This window comes from Polypterus senegalus, chromosome 13 (assembly GCF_016835505.1).
Source record: "Polypterus senegalus isolate Bchr_013 chromosome 13, ASM1683550v1, whole genome shotgun sequence".
NCBI lineage: Eukaryota > Metazoa > Chordata > Cladistia > Polypteriformes > Polypteridae > Polypterus > Polypterus senegalus.
Window position 1 is genome coordinate 129136564 of NC_053166.1, and position 17842 is coordinate 129154405.

The following is a 17842-nucleotide window of genomic DNA, read 5'->3' on the forward strand; positions in this document are numbered from 1 at the left end:
TGACCAATTCACATTCTCATCACTATTCCTTGACTCAACTAATGGTTCATTCTCAGTTTGTTCTAAACTGGATATTTATAGTTTCTCATTTACATGCCATAGTGTTTTGGTTGAAGGCTTCACTGAATATTGATGAGTTACCTTAGAATGGCAAAACACATAGAAATATTTACAATTTTTTGGAGCACAATGCTACTTCATCCACTAGATGCCAGAAGAAAACTGTCCAAGAGATATTCGGGCTTTACACTGTAAAGCGGAACATTAAATATCACCCCGAGTTAAACTTGAGGTTAACTGTAATAACGTACAGTAGCATTCTGAGCCCAAGTCATGCTCAGGTTAATGCCAAGGAAATTAAGGAAAGAACCAAAGAGATTTGTTGGTACCTTTTGCATCAGGTGCATCTGATAACACTATAAAAAGCCATAATCAAATGTATTATGGTGAACTTTAAATGTAATGAACAATAGAAAAACACATTTGAGTGCTTCCTTATCTTGACATCCCAACACTGATAAAGCATCAGCTGGCCTAGCATGCATTCAATTTCAGCCTTACCTGAAATAGACATGTATAAGTCTTTCCACTGACTTTTGTTGTCCCCAAGCCAATGTCCAGAGTAAAGACCCTGACTAGGGAATGTAGACCTTGAAATCACAAATGGTCTTTTTTTCAACAGTTTCTTCAAAGCACTGCAAATGTAACACAACTACTGTAAATACAGAAACATGTAAACGTTTATAATGTATGAGCATTGTTAGATTGTTTAGAAAAAAGTATATTATACAGCAACATCAAAAAACTTCAATCAGATTACAAAATGGTTCTTCCCCATTAATAGCACTCAGTTATTGTTTGATAAAAAATGAAACAGTACCTGGATTGCAGGTTTCATTATGTACGGAAAGTCACACATATCTACCATATATACTCGCGTATAAGTCGGGTCTTGAAACCCAAAAAAATCGATCATAAAATCAAACCCCGATTTATACACCCGGTCAAAAATACGAAACTTAATTATTATTTTTTTTTCTTACATCTTCTTGCTTCCTCCAATCTCACATCAGTTTCTCAGACGCATCGAATGTTGTAGCAGCGCAGTTACCAATTTCTTTCGCCACTTCAATGACTTTTAATTTAAAACCAGCTTTATATTTAAGTATCTATCTATCTATCTATCTATCTATCTATTTTCTTCTGATTGAACACTCCATCGTAGATATGAGATTCTCTTAGGATAAAGGTGTATGAGGGTATGAGATACAAAGTACAAAAAACACAAATCAGTGCAAACATCGCTTCATAATAGTTCAGCTATTACTGTGTGGTCATGTAGGCACAATACATAAAAAAAAGTCAGTGTGCTCCATGGTTACTCTCTCAGGTGGGCGTTAGCAGATCATAATCTCTTGGATGAATAGCGTGAGTTTTCCACATTCGACTTATACGAACGACATTATAAAATACTGGAAATTATACGGTAAAATCAAGTCCCGACTTATCCGTGGGAGAACTTAAACACGAGTATATATGGTAATATTTACATATTTGCCTGATGTCTTTATCCAAGGCAACTTACAAAATTTTTGAAACAATTGGCTCCGTTTCTTTTTGGTTTTCCAATTGGAACACAGGCAGGTGAAGGGATTTGCTCAGGTAATGGGATTTGAACTCGCAATCTCAGGGTTTGGAGTCCAAAGCCTTTAAACACTACACCACACTGCCTGCCTAATAAAAAGAAAATCAAAACGTACAGAAAAACAAATTCATCTCCAAGAAGAAGGAAAAAATCATAAGGGGGTTTAGTAATGCCACTAATTTGAAAGCTACAAATAAGTGCTCACACTATAACCTTTTAAGGCTTGATAATAAAAGAAACATGTTATATTTTGAAAAAAAAATAGATTTTAGTTCCCTATTTAAAGATATAAAACATCATTAAATCTTCAAGATCTTTTTTATGATTCTGCTTTTTTATCAGCACAATTTTTATTCAGCATCTTATTCAGTTCCCCACTCCTCACCATCATTGTATTTTGCTATTAAAAGTCAATTACTGTGCTTGTATATTTGTCCACTAAATCATTTTTTGATACTTCATGGTAAATATGAAAGGTTTTTATATTAACTTACTTGGCAGATGCTTTGGCTTCAAACAGGCCATACAGACTATGCACATTGTAATGAGTTTCTGTTTTATGTTTTGCTGAGGCACACAGAGTAGCTCCTCTTAGAGTTCCACCAAGAATTCCTATGAAGAAAAAGAAAGACATATATACGAGTATAACTTGAAGTAGAGAGAAAAGCAGAAGAATATGTGGCTAGAATTTAACTGTGTGATGAAGCTCTATTTGTATTTGATCTGTCCAGTGTGTGCCAAATATCCACACTATTTTGCTGACTTCACAAATCTGAACCAAGCTTACGCCTCACGATATTATGCAGTGAAACTGTAAATGAATGATTGGTATAATCATGGTGCCTGTAAAAAGTATTTACTCCCCACAAAGTTTTTACATTTCATTATTTTATAACAGTGGATTTATTTTGGCTTTTTTGACACTGATCGAAAGAAAAAAGACTTTTGTGTGGTCTAAACTAACCAAAAATATAAAACCCTAAATAAATGACTGCATAAGTATTCCATAATATAACACACCTAGATCATCAATAGGCTTCAGCAACCTGATTACTCACGGAAACCTAATTTTTAAAATGCCATGTAAACCCTTACTCCAGTCAGAGAAGCCGGGTGATTGGCTTCTGACAAACCTGAGTAAATGAGGTAAATTTCACGATAAATAACCCGATTATGTGGCCATGCAAACCCTTAACCGGGTCACTGTTTTGTTGTCCGTGCATATGTAATCATAATATAAGTTTAATATGTCACTGTGGTCTGTGCAGATATTTTAAATCTGCTTTTCTTTTCTTCTCACATGTACAGCTAATGCAAAGCCAGATTTAGTACAGGGGTTCGCTTCCCGGGTCCTCCCTGCGTGGAGTTTGCATGTTCTCCCTGTGTCTGCATGGGTTTCTTCCGGGTGTTCTGGTTTCCTCCCTTAGTCCAAAGACTGTTTTGAAAGTCATATAATTACTTAAATAGATATCAGCTGTCTGTACTCAATGGTTTCAACTGATTGTAGTCTTAATCCACCTTACCTGGAAGGTCCAGCTTGTGGTGAGTCAGTATGGTGGCCTAACCTACACAATGAAGACAAATGATTGCCTTAAACAACTCAATAAAAAAGTGATTGAAAAGCACATGTCTGGGAATGGATACAAGAAAATATTCAAGTCACTGAATATACATTGGGAGGAGGAGGAGGTTGGGAGCATGAGCTGATAGCACGTTGCCTCACCCACCACACAACGAACCACCTGGATTGGGACCCGAGTGCAGCTGGTGACACCTTAGCCTGGTGGCAGCATCATGCTGTGGTGATGCTTCTCTGCTGCAGGCACTGAAAGGCTTGTGAGAGCAGATTAAAATGATTGCAGCAAAACAGAGAGAAACCCCGGAGGAAAACCTAATGCAGTGTTCAAGAAACCTGCACCCTAGGAGAAGATTTGTTTCCAGTTAAACACCAATCCCAAGCATTAAGCCAGCGCTACACAGGAATGGCTTAAAAATCAACAACGTTAATGTCCTGGAATGGATAAGCTCAAAATGAGTCCAGACCTTAGTCCAACTGAGAATTTTTTCGGTGGACTTGATAAAAGCTGATTACTCACAAACCCATGCAATCTGACAGAGCTTTAGGGGTTTTGTAAATAAGAATGGTGAGAAACTGCAGTGTCCCGATGTGCAATCAATTCAGATGTCAGTAGGTTTTCGTTCCAACCCAGATGGTTAATTAGAAAACAATCCTTGCCAATGACAGATCTTACTTACTGTAATTACTAGGGGTTTGCCCCCTGCTCAATTTGCTCGCCAACCCCCCAGTTCTGCGCTACATGCCAGCCACTTCGCATCTCTGCCGCTCACACTGTGAAAAGGGGGGCTGAACGCACCCCAAGGAGATGCGGTCGCTCCTCCGAAATCCCCTCTTAGACGGTGACACAATGGGAACCAAAAACAGTTTTTTTTTTAACCTCCTCTTTGCTCAATCAGATGCTGGCTTGCTGCTGCTGCCGTGCTGCGTGATCTGCATCTCACATGGATTCGAACATTTAAAAGCCTGTACAGCAGCTGTCCTACTCTTTGTCTTTTATTTCCTGCCCTGAGAGTGGTTAAATCTCTTGGCACTAAGTCTCATCTCGTGGGACGTGAGTTCTTGATATTTTTTAGTTTATAATTTAAAAACAGAATAAGAATCTGAAAATCTAACATCAAATTAAAGATTGATAAATTCTGAAAAGAATGATACCAAACATATATACCTGTATATGTAGGTTTTAAAATAAGCCTGATTTAAAGCGTGACATAAAAATGTCACATAAAATCGTTGCACAAAATCGTTGCACTTTTAGGCTTAGGATTTTATATATAGAGAGTAGATATGGCTTCTAAACTTTTAACTCTGCAATGCAGTCATTTTTGTATCATAGATTTTTTCCTTTCCAAGATTATCATCCAAATGATTTGAAGCCTAAAACGGATGAGAAATTTTCAGTCTTTTACTTTTTCTGTTCATTTTCCTTCTAAATATTCTAATGGAATATTTAGTTTTCTCAAGTGGAAAACTGCTGTCACCTTCGTCCTTCACACCTTATTGCTAATAAGGAGCAATTAAAAACAGGGAATTCAGATACTTAAGACTAAAATAAGCAATTAAAGGCAAGCGAGACAACTAGAATTAAGCAAATTAATGTTCCCTGAGGCGTCACGGTGGCGCAATGGGTAGCGCTGCCGCCTCACATTTAGGAGACCTGGGTTGACTTCCCGGGTCCTCCCTGCATGGAGTTTGCATGTTCTCCCCGTGCCTGCATGGGTTTCCTCTGGGTGCTCCGGTTTCCTCGACCACAGTCCAAAGACATGCAGGTTAGGTTCATTGTCGATCTTAAATTGTCCCTAGTGTGTGTGCGGTGGGCTGGCGCCCTGCTCGGGGTTTGTTTCCTGCCTTGTGCCCTGTGTTGGCTGGGATTGGCTCCAGCAGACCCCTGTGACCCTGTAGTTAGGATATATGGATAATGGATGGATGGATGGATGGATGTTCCCTGAAAAATAAGTGCTTCATCAGCATGAATTGGTCTTTCATTAAGCAGTTAGGTTTAGAACAAAAAACTGAAGCCACTGTGGCCCTCTAGGACTAACGCTGCTCACCCCGTTGTATAACAATAAAATGTGAAAACATGCAGGGGGTGAAAATGTTTTAGAGGCACATCAGTAATTAACTGAAGGGTATATGAAATACATTCCTCTTAAATTATACTATACCTGGTGTATAGGGTGGATTTTCAAGCTCATTAGATGGGCATCCTTTAATTGACCCATCTTCAAAGTTGGATGGCTCATTCATGTCCTAAAAAACAAATCAGCATAGTATTTTTATCATTGTACTGAGGGGTCATCTAATTTATAAAATGTGTACATAAACATTTGAATTAATCCTACATTATACTCGTAATCAATCAAATTTTGAAAAAGTAGTTGCTGATGCTGCTGCCTCAAAGCTCTAAAATCCTGAGTTCAAATAGTGACCGGCCAGGTCACTGTCTGTGTGACATTTGAAGGGACTTTCTCTGTCCTTGTGGGGTTTTTATCTCTGGGAGCTCCATTTTTCGATACCCACCTCAAGCTGACCCCAAATGAGTTTGGATGTGTGCATGGGTGTGCACTACCTGTAAAGTCACCCCATCCAGGGGTTAATTCCTGCCCTTTGTTTGAAGCTGCTAGGGTAGGCTTCAGTGACACTGAGCTGGATCAAGTGGATTCAATAATCGATAGATGGATAAAAATGATGATCTTCGAAAATGTACTTTTTAAAAAACATTTACTGAGCTCCAGCCTATCATTATTGAAATTAATGACACAATAATAAAGTCATGATCAAAAGATGATTAAAAACCTTATAACATAACCTGAACTAAATCTTAAACTACTGCTGACCTCTTCATAACCCCACATATTTTATAATTAAGACATTCATAGCAATAAAGAGATTTGGTTCATGAGTGTTGCAGTCATGCTTTCGTAAGTATTTAAATAGTAATTCTCATGTAGTCTCTAGACAGGGGTGGGCAAACTACGGCCCGCGGGCCACATCTGGCCCGTTTGTCTTTTTAATCCGGCCTGCCGAAGATTGGTACAAAATTGCCCAAATCAAATCATATCATGATTATAACTGCATTCATTTGACCTTGTCCTGTAATGCCTGGCGTTCCAAAAGGTGGCGCATTAGGCGCAGTGATACATTGGCTTGATTTTGCGGTGCCTGAGTTACTCTCTGTTATTACTCTGCTACTGCTCTGAACCCATCTGCATCAATGAGTGGGCCAAAGAAAAAAAAAGTCGACAGTGAGTGTCCAGTGTTTAATAAGGAATGGACAACTAAATACTTTTTCACTGAAGTCCGGTCAAAGGCTGTATGTCTTATTTGCCAAAAAACCGTTGCGGTTTTAAAGGAATACAACATCAGCCGTCACTTTTCCACCAAGCATGCTAATTATGCTAACAACCAGTCAACGCAAGAACGGACAGCTACCGCTCAGAGGTTGGCAGCTAGTTTGCAGGCTCAGCAAAACACCTTTATCCGACAAACTGCCATCCAAGAATCAAGCACGAAGGCAAGTTATGTGCTGGCATTCAAATTAGCAAAGACCAGCGAGCCTTATTCTCTGAAGGGGAGTTTCTCAAAGAGTGCATGGTAGAGACAGCAGGTATCTTGTGTCCTGAGAGCAAGAACAAATTTGAAAAAATTAGCTTATCACGCAGGACAGTGACTCGCCGTGTTGAGCTAATTGACGAAGACTTAGCTAGCAAGTTAAACAAAAAAATGGAGTCATTTACATTATATTCCTTGGCACTGGATGAAAGTAATGACATAAAGTACAATGCTCAGCTTTTAATCTTTATCAGAGGGATTAATGACAATTTTGAGATAACGGAGGAGTTTTTGGCCATGGAATCCCTAAAGGGGAAAATGCGGGGAGAGGACTTGTATGACAGCGTGTCGGGGGTCATCAATAGGCAGAAGCTACCTTAGAGTACGCTTGCCAACGTTATCACTGATGGATCACCAAATCTGGCTGGAAAAAACGCTGGGTTGCTCAAAAGAATCCAGGAGAGGGTAAAGGAGGACATCCCTAAGCAGGATGTAATTTTCTTACACTGCCTAATCCACCAGGAAGGACTGTGTAAATCCGTATTGCAGCTTGACTACGTAGTGAAGCCAGTTGTAAAACTCAACTTTATTCGAGCAAAGGGACTTCAGTATCATCAGTTTATTAAGTTTCTTGAAGAAATTGATGCTGATCACCAGGGGCCTCATGTATAAACGGTGCGTACGCACAGAAATGTTGCGTAAGAACTTTTCCACGTTCAAATCGCGATGTATAATATGGAGGAATATTTCGGACAAAATGAAATAAATAAATAAATGCGTAAATAAATAAAAGTACTGTGAAATGTGAGCATAAATAAATAAATGTGTCATGAAATGACAGCCTTAATAAATAAATATGTCATGAAATGAGAGCATAAATAAATAAATGTGTCACGAAATATGTTTTTCGTTGCTTATTTATTTATTTCATTTTGTCCGTAACATTCCTGCAAACCGTCATGAAATACGGCTTGAAATAAAACTGTCAGTTTCACTCATCAACGTTGAGAGGGCGGGCTCTAACACGCCCTCTAGTTACTGATTGGTGAATCGATAGCACAAGAATTAATTAGAAAAATGCTTACAACTGCCGATTAAATGGATTCTGCCGAAGATATTACGTATTTCAGAGAGAGAATTGAAGATTTATCGGAAGAAATTACAATGTTGGCGGCCCTTTTAGAACTGAGTATTTGACCCTTGTTTTACGAGTAGAAAGTCAGTTGCATATTCGCAGCTACTTTTTCAAACAACTGTACAGCTCTGATCAGTGGTAAAGTTGTTCAGTTCAAAATATTAGGTGGAGCTGCTTTGGGCATTCCATGTCAAAGTACCTAAACTAATACAGCCGTTGCAGCTTACCGTATATCAAACTGGCTCATTCGTCTTGTGATCGTCTTCTCTGATACATCATACAGATCTGCAATCTGTTGTACTTTTAAACCGCATAACAGAAGGTGTTCTATTGACTCAGCTGGAATGTCAAAGGATGGACGTCCAGAGCAGGGCACTGCATCACCTGAACTGGAGTGTAGTAGAGTCTGTTCCACCTGTTCTTCGATAATTTCAAAACAGTTTCATCTATATCGAGTCTAAAAGGGCCGCCAACATTGTAATTTCTTCCGATAAATCTTCAATTCTCTCTCTGAAATACGTAATATCTTCGCAGAATCCACTTCATCGGCAGTAGTAAGCATTTTTCTAATTCATTCTTGTGCTATCGATTCACCAATCAGTAACTAGAGGGCGTGTTAGAGCCCACCCTCTCAACTTTGACGAGTGAAAGTGACAGTTTTATTTCAAGCCGTATTTCATGACGGTTTGCAGGAATGTTACGGACAAAATGAAATAAATAAATAAGCAACGAAAACATATTTCGTGACACATACAGACCTCGCGGTTCAGAAACAGTTTAATCCCAAGAACTTTAAATGCACTCAATCAATTGCTCCTTGTAGAACGGTTTGTACTTATAAGTACAATCACCTCACTGTAAACTTGCACTATAGTTATAATATCTCACAACCTGAGCCACTTTATAAAGCGCGTATTTACATATGATGACGATATCATTTTTAAGGTGAAATGCAGCAAAATATGTTTGTTAAATTATACACATAAAACTTTAACTTCATTTAAATAATCTATATTCTTCACTGGGAGTGTCGTGAAGGATAGAATAATTAAACATGTACTACGAAGATATTTCAATGTTCTTTAAACGTTTTGAAGAATCGGCGCTAAGCTTACAAATGGCTTAACGTCTATTACAGAGCTGATTGTGTGGCGATCGGTTACTTGGGGAAAGAAAAGCAAGGACTCTTGTGGCGGCCACGCCAATATATATTGAATATAAAACAGAAAGAGAAAATAACAACACAGCTAAAAACGCAGCGACAAATTTCGACAAAAGATAAATGCTTGTCATGAGCACGAGGCTCATGAAACACATGTTTAATAACGTGCTTTAACTCCTATCTTCATGAAAATTACATCACGTATACATCTCAGTATTTTAGTTATTCAGAGAAATGTAATATCACGAATGTCATGGACTCTGTGTCCAGTTGGAGGAAGGGAGCCGGTTTAAGAAGCAAGTAGTGATTCACACACATAGATCACATACGAGTAGAAGATCAAATACAAAACAAAGCATTTAACGTGCTACTTTAATTACGATGTAATTTTGAGAAACTGGTTAATTAAACGATTTTAAGATGAAGTTTATAATGTTCTACTAAATGACAAAATAAACTTCGTGATTAAAGTGGAAATGTCGAGATTGAAGTTGATATTTCGTGCTTTTTCCCCACCGTGTGCCTTTTTTCTCTGTACCCTAATAAACTTTCATATGACACTCAGACAGTGGGCTTACAACTCTTCTTTTCACGGCAACTTTGATATGTGACTTCTTTTTATTTCCGGCACTGTGCGATTTTGTGAATGTGAGCTTTCAAGTTTCTCCAACACGCTATGTCACTCGATCAACTTCATTTTGTTGATTATACCACAGTTTATTTGAACAAATAGTATGTTTTTCCTTTGCCTCCACTTGGTATTCGCTGAAATTCTTATATTTTCCCCGTGCTTTTCCCATTGTCTTTTCACAGAAGGCTGCGCTTAAGGGCGATTTATATTGATTTGCATATTCAAATAGGTGTAATTCTGGGAGGATTTGGGGCGTTACAAAATGCGCGTGCACGAGCGTTAGTTTTCACGCTGATCGGGATTTATGTAGCGGAAGGACGTGGAAGTTGGAGTACGCACAGATTCCTGCATCTGGATTTTTCTGTGCGTAAGCACATTTCGGCTTTTGTGCTTACGCCATGTTATAGTGCGAGTTCTACGCACGGCATTATACATGAGGCCCCAGGACTTGCTTTAACACTCCAATGTCTGCTGGTTAAGTTTGGGGAAAGTATGTGGACAAATGTGGGAGCTCAAACAGGAGATTATCTCATTTTTGGAGCTTCTTGAGAAAGCTGACGATTTTCCTGAGCTGAGTGACACAGATTGGCTTTGTGATTTAGCTTTTGCTGTGGACATACTGACACACATGAATGAGTTGAACATGAAGCTACAAGGGAAAGACCAGTTTGTGCATGAAATGTACACAAACATCAGAGTCTTCAAAACCAAGCTAGCTTTATTCTCAAAGCAAATGTCAAACAACTCATTCATTCATTTCCCCACACTGGCTACGCTGAAAGAGGCCCCTCGACTTGTGAAAAAATACAGGAAATCAATGGACGACCTGCATGGAGAATTCTACCGTCGGTTCACTGATTTTGGAAAAATTTATAAGTCACTTCAGCTGGTGTCATGTTCCTTCACACAAGACCCTGAAACAGTGCCACAGGAGTTGCAGTTGGAACTGATTGATCTCAATGTGACACCGTCTTAAAGGAGAAGTTCAACTCTCTTAAACTGGATGAGTTTTATGCTTCATTAAGCGCAGCCAAATTTCCAAACATCCAGAAGATGGCAAAGAGGATGCTGGTGTTGTTTGGCTCTACGTATGTGTGTGAAGAGACTTTTAGTGTGATGAACTCCAACAAAGCACTCCACAGATCCCAGCTGAGCGATGAACACCTCAGATCTGTTCTGAGAATTGCCACAACAAAACTAACACCAGACTTCGATCCACTGGCAAAAAAGGGCGATCAACAACACTGTTCCTACTAAAAGTGAATGTAAATATTAACACTGTAATGCCTTTTTTATGTCTATGTTTGATATGTATGCATCTAGTGCTGGCCCGGCCCATCTGTCAAATTTTAAAAGTCAATGTGACCCCTGAGCCAAAAGGTTTGCCCACCCCTGCTCTAGACCTTTAGTTTGTGTAGTAAAAATCATTCATATTATGTTTCCAATAGCAGAATACAGAACAGGAATATGATTGTTTACTTACAATCCACAAGCCATCAAAGGGTACTTTGGCATAAAACATCTGTAGATTTTCATACCACCATTGTTGAGTTGCAGCATCTAAGAAATCAGGGAAGGCAGTCAATCCAGGCCAAACCTAAACACAAAAAAGGCCAGGGGATAAAAATGTGAAAATGGCAAATGTAAATTTTAACCTCCATCTCACTCTTCAATGTGAATTTGTGTAGCTAAAGATAAATTATATATACCGTCCCTGCAAGCACTGGTATGTGTTTATGGCCTTTGACAGAATGACATGATGCCCTGAATGCAGTGTGTAATAAATGGGCTTCAAAGTTCCATGAATTAAAGTAATAAGAATCAGGTATTGAAGAAAGAGGCTCAGTATACAAAGTATATAACAGTAAGTTGTAGTAATGGTAAGAGTACTGGGTACCCTTAAGACCCATTGTAGGCTGTAAGAACAAAGTATTTGTAAAACGTATAAAAAATGATTCACTTTGGAACACAATTTTATGTGATAAATTAATATATACCATGATTGTGAAGAAATTACTTTGACTTAAAGAATACAGAACTTATCCTTTTCTGTGGATGACAGACATGGGTTGGTGCCCTGGCCAGGTGTGTTCGAGATTCCTTACATGGACAGGGGCTGGCCCACCAATTCGGCCAGGTGGTCCCTGTCACAGCCAAGAGATGGGCAGGAATGGATATGCTGGCATCCCGGAAGGACTTGATAAAGGATCCTTAAATGGCAGGGATGCCAGTACAAAGGAAGGACAAGGGAAGATAAGTTACTCAGGTTATTTTCTCCTCTAAAACGCTAGGTGGAGGTGTCCCTGGGTGACGATAACACTACGGATATCCACAGGGTATGTTGGGAACTGTATTCCCATGGAACAGCCCTGTTGGATTCTGTGGGTGCCACCAGGAGGCGCTAAAGGATTAATGGTCCCTGGTTTATGGGACGTCTGCCTAGGAGTGCTTCGACGGACAGTCTCGTGACACCAGCTAGGAGTACTTGCTGACTGACAATGGCCTTATAATCTACGCTGTCAACTACCCCTCGTGAGCCAGCGACACCAACTCCAAATGGGATTGCTACCACATCCGTGGAGCACGGAGAAGACTGAAACGAACAGTCCGAGCTGAAGGTAACAATCACTGCAATGATCACTGATCTTAGGGGGGACATAAAGGAGCTAAAGAATAATATAAAGAGGGATACAAATGATATAAGGAAAAATATCCATAAACAAATGGTTGATTTTAAAGGAGAAGCACATGCTCAAGTTACAAAGAAGGGAGAAGAGACTATCTAAGGCAGGTTATTTAAACAACTGTTAACTTCAAAGATTTAAAAATCTAATTTGGGGAAATTATTTTAAAAATGATTAGATCTGACAACCACCAGCGGTTTCCTTTTCCCAGTACATTTAAATCATAACAAGTCAAATATTTCCTGATATTAAAGCCTGTCAGAGAGTGTAGCAGCCTTTACGTCTGCTCTAGAGTTTAAAATGACATTAATAAGTCTGATAATTACCATATGTTAAAGGCCTGATTGAAATCTTAAGTAACTGGGGAAAGTGTGAGCTTTGGTATAGAAGATTCTACATTGGACTGCAACCTGACTAAAACAGTTACAACAGACAATGCATGAGGATCCAATGATGATGTGGACCCACTTAAGAATTTATATAATAAGATACCTTTGTTAGGCTCACAAATTGACAATGTGGGCCCATGTAAGTAAGAATGTATATAATCAGATAACTCTGTTAGGCTCCAAATGTAAAAAAGAGCTTTATTACAGTACCTTTCCAATAAGAGTTTCACCATCAGAATCATTGATAAAAACACCTCTTTTCAACCCTTCATCATAAGGCCAGTATGAGCCAGTGGGCTGAGTGCTGCTGATAGCAGGATCCTGTAACAGAAAAGTATTTTGTTAAAATTCATGATGTATAATCTCAGAGTGCAGTCAATCACAACATAAATAATGCTCACAAACAGTATTTCTGCACACACTGATCTCGGACCACTCTTCCATACAACTGTATGTAAGAATTGTCCATTACTGACTAAATTAAATCTAAATCAGAGCTAATGCTGCGTTCCATTTGAAGTGGGAAGTCACAATTTCAGAGTTCCTAGTTGGACTTTTCAACTGGAACACCCTCTTAAGTTGGATTTTCATCTTGGAAACATATGGCTCATCTGTCAAGTCCAAGTTTGTCTGACTTCAGGACATGACATGAATCCAAAATGACGACAAACACCACAGGCATTAGTGAAAGTTGTAGTATTATATTGTTTATTAGCACTTCTGTCTATTTGTGTCTCATTAAATCAGTCACACACACAGTACTGTTCAATCTCTATCCGTGGACATGTTACTACAGTGTTTGGAATATGCAAAATGCTGTATAAAGCATTGTTATCACCTGCTATTTATTCTCATGGAGCGAGTAAAACAAAGGATTTCCTAGATGTGTCCATATTGACTTTAGAATGTTTTACTGGAACACAGGCAACTGAGGTGTGACACCATTCCCAGTTGCAACATTGCAGCATAATTTTACAACACACCCCACTACCACCCAAAATGTATTTATTAATTTGAAGATTAAAATATTATTACCACAATCATAACATAATGCTGCCCATGTGTATGCAGGTCCTTCACCATCTCAGGAAGGGTATTAAAATTCAGAGCATCAAAGGTGAAATCCCGGAAGCCTTCCATATAATCAATATCATTCCACTGGGCATCCTAAATAAACAATTTTTTCAACAAATTCAGATGATGCTAATTATAAGCATACATTTGAAAATCAAAGAATATTTTCTAATAACCAGCCTATATAAGACCCCAATACACCTTCTACTCTTTCAAATTTTATTTGGTGTATATTCTGCTTTTTGGTTCACATTTTGCTACAATGTTTAATATAGTAATTTTTACCATGCCTATAAATTTAGATTTTTAAATACAATATTAGGCAAACTGTGTCACATATCCAAAAGTTAGAATGTACAAAATGTTTCATAAACATTTGTGAACAGATTAAATATGTAGAATTTTTGGTTACCTGTGGAATGCCATAATTCCTCATAGCTCTTACTACTTCCCAAGTTTTGTTACTTGTCTTATATCCCCACCGGCACAGGTGAAATCCCAAAGCCCAAAATGGAGGCATTGATGGATAACCTTAATCAGCAATATGAAAAAATTAATTATATTCTTAATATATCCATAAAAAATGTCTGGTCAAAAAATTCACATACCTACAACCTCAAGGTATTGCTGAATCACAGAAGAAGGGTCAGGGCCCAAAAAGAAATAGAAATCTAGGATTCCACCTATCATTCGCCAGGTAAGAGCAGGAGCAGGCTGAAGAACAACATCTAAAAAGCAATGAAAATCGCTGTCAATAATGAAGAAAAAACATGTATATCAAATAAAAATTGCATAAAGGCCACTGTATTAGGAGGAAGAAAAACTAAACGCACAAATGCTGTGTGGTGTCTTCAGATGTTCAGTTACAATGACATACATCAAGGAAATACACAAATTGTTTAAAGGTTTATGTACAGAGGACAGTGAAACTCTTATTTGTGTGTGTTTTTAACATGCAACATATTGCCACTCTTTGACACCATGAGTAATGACTGTAACAACGTTACCTCAAAATGTTTGTCTTCCATACCTGAAAAATTTCAGTAAACATTTATCATAACCTAGCAGCAACAAATTATATCCCAAATGTGGATGTAGGAGGAAACAAGAGTAATATTAACACTTACTGTATGTTGTTACTGCCTCACTAAATCAATGTACAGTACCCTCCATAATGTGTGGAACAAAACACAAATTCCTTTATTTTCTGCTCCACAGTTTAAAATTACAAATCAATTGCAGACTTTATTTTAAGGGTATACATTTTGGTCACACCATGAAGGAATGACTGTTTAGATATGGCTCCCCCCACCCATCTCAGTGCACCAAAATGTTTGTGACAATTGGAGTCACAGGTGTTTGCGAATACTCAGGCGTGTTTTGTTGCTTCATAAGATACCTCGGCTTGCTTCTACGCCGAGGAGTCTGCATTTGCCATTGTTCAACATGAGGACAAGGGTTGTGCCAATGAAAGTCTAAGGCCGGGTTAATAGTTCACGCAACGCGACACGTGCTCCAGCGGACACTACTGCTACGCAAGCAAAGTACTGTTTATACTTGCGCACATACTTTACGTAAATCTGGGAGATTCCACCAGGTGGCAGTGCAAGATATCATCAAGGTGAGAAAACATTCAGGTTCGCTGTGTTGTGAATGGCCTGAAACATCCATTACATTCTGAGGACACCTTTCCACAATATCTCTGAAAAGGATGTTTAATGATTACATCCATCAGTCCAGGGATTCCATTGGGTGCGAGACAGAAACAATCCCTGGACGGGGCAATAGCTCATCACAAGGTGAACACAAGCATACACATACACTAGTGTCATTTTAGAGTCACCAAATCCCCAAACCTTCATGTCGTTGGAAGGAAACTGGAGCACAATGTGGAAACCGATCAGGAAAACACGCAAACTCCAGGCAGGGAATACCAGGGACGTGACTCCCAGCGAGGCAGCAGCGCTATTGCACTGCCACAGTGCCACCCCTACATGTATAATTATTAACAGTATTTATTATTTAAATGAAGTTAATGACTTATTTGTAAAATGTAACATACATACTTTAATGCATTTCATCATCAAAGTGATATCAAGTATAAATCTAAGGATTCTAAATGTGCAGAGAGCTCATTTAATTTGTTCTGTGTGGCAATTGCTGCCTGCTGCTGCTGTCAGTTCAGGAGAAAGCACCAGAAGCACATAGCGATTAACTGGGTCGGTTTTAAAATGACATTTACGACAGTCTACTTTAATGATAAACTACGAGATTAAAGTGGACATTTCGAGATTAAAGCCAAAATTTCCACTTTAATCACAAAATAGACTTTCACCATGTTCTAATTTTCTTCTCTGTGGCTCAAATATGCTGCCGTACATTCTGATGCTGTTGTGAAGGTGCAAAAAAAAAAAAAAAGAAGATGATGATATGTGAGACTTTTAAAATGTATCGTGTCATTACGTTGGGGAATACTTGTAAGCCAAGGAAGACCTCCACTGCTGATGACAGAGGAATCCCCACTATGGTAAAGAAAACGACCCAAACGCCCATCAGACAGATCAGAAACAGTCTTCAGGTGGCAGATGTGGATGTGTTAGAGACTACTATCCACAGAAGAAAACCAGTGGCCACTCTGGCCACTAGTTAGGCCACAGTACATGATGAATCAGATTCTAGATTGTGAAAAAAAAGTTCTTAAAAGAGCCTGCAGAATTCTGAAAAAATGTCTTGTGGACAGAGGAGACAAAGATGAACCTGCATCATAATGAAGACAAGAACAGAGTGTGGAGACAAAAAGGAACTGCCCAAAATCCAAAGCATACCACCTCATTTGTTAAACATGGTGGGGGGAATGTTATGGCTTGGTCATGTATGGCTGCCACAGGTATTGGCACACTTATCCTCATGGAGGATGGAACTGCTGACAATGAATTCTGAGGTGTATAGGAACATTTTTTCTGCTCAAGTTCCAATATATGCCTCCAAATTCATTTTTTGGTGCTTTGTCCTACAAGATAATGATCCAAACATACTGCTAAGGCAACACTTGAGTTTTTCAAAGCTAAAAAAAGGAAAAGTCTTGAATGGCCAAGCCGATAATCTAATTTCAATCCAAATAAGTAGGCCTTCCATATGCCAAAGAGAAAACTTAAGGTGACAAGCCCCTGAAACAAGTAGGATCTGAAAATGGCTGCATTAGAGGATTCTCAGCATCTGGTGTTATCTATGAAACTCAGATGTCAAGCAGTCATTGTATGCAAGGGATATGTGACAAAGTACCATTACTGTATCTCAAACATCATGGTGCCTTAAAATATGAGGACCATTTATAAAAAGTGTTATCATTTCTACATGGTTTACCGAAATGTATGCAAATACCCTTAAATGAAAGCCTACAATATGCACTTTAACCATTGTTTGATTTGTAACTGGAGCAGAGGAATAAATCAAGGAAAACAGTGTCTTTGTCCTAAACATTATGGAGGGCACGGTACGCCTGTGGTTAAATGGGCCGTTCTCATCCTCTTGAGAAGCTGTACACTGCTACTATTCTGAGTTACATTATCATTTAAGTAGATGTTCAAGATGATCTTTAAATATATGCTAACTTTTGGCTCTTTTTGAGATACTTCAAAATCAGAAAATGAAAACTAACTGTGCAAAAAAGTCATCTGTGCTGGTTTGTAAACTCACCCATAGCATTGCTGTTTAAGAGAAAAACTCCATGGGCTGATCCATCTGGCTCAATGCCCAGGTAAAATGGATGCACTCCGTAAAGGTTTGTCATCTCCTGAAAAATAGAGCAAAGGAAGACTAATGTACAGTGTGCTGGATTTGCAACAAATAATTAAACTTCCTCATTTGATATAAAACAGGCACAATAAAAGTGCAATCTAGCCAAGTAATTGTCAGACATGCACTGGCTCAAAGCATTGAAAGGAATGGAAGCGCACACAACACAGCCAGCTCCAGTGCCAGCTCTGCATCAAAC

General features: G+C 38.7%; 1 protein-coding gene across 1 annotated transcript in view; it reads right to left on the reverse strand.

Annotated features, from left to right (window-relative positions):
- The window catches only part of si:ch73-12o23.1 (lysosomal alpha-glucosidase), a 68162-nt gene that overhangs the window by 25653 nt on the left and 24667 nt on the right, over positions 1 to 17842 (reverse strand). The window contains exons 5-13 of the mRNA XM_039775050.1: positions 17545 to 17641; positions 14457 to 14576; positions 14261 to 14379; positions 13810 to 13941; positions 12985 to 13095; positions 11185 to 11298; positions 5387 to 5471; positions 2140 to 2257; positions 562 to 695 (exon numbers count right to left, since the gene is read on the reverse strand). Of these exons, the coding sequence (XP_039630984.1) occupies positions 562 to 695; positions 2140 to 2257; positions 5387 to 5471; positions 11185 to 11298; positions 12985 to 13095; positions 13810 to 13941; positions 14261 to 14379; positions 14457 to 14576; positions 17545 to 17641 (1030 nt within the window). The remainder of the gene's footprint in view (positions 1 to 561; positions 696 to 2139; positions 2258 to 5386; positions 5472 to 11184; positions 11299 to 12984; positions 13096 to 13809; positions 13942 to 14260; positions 14380 to 14456; positions 14577 to 17544; positions 17642 to 17842) is intronic.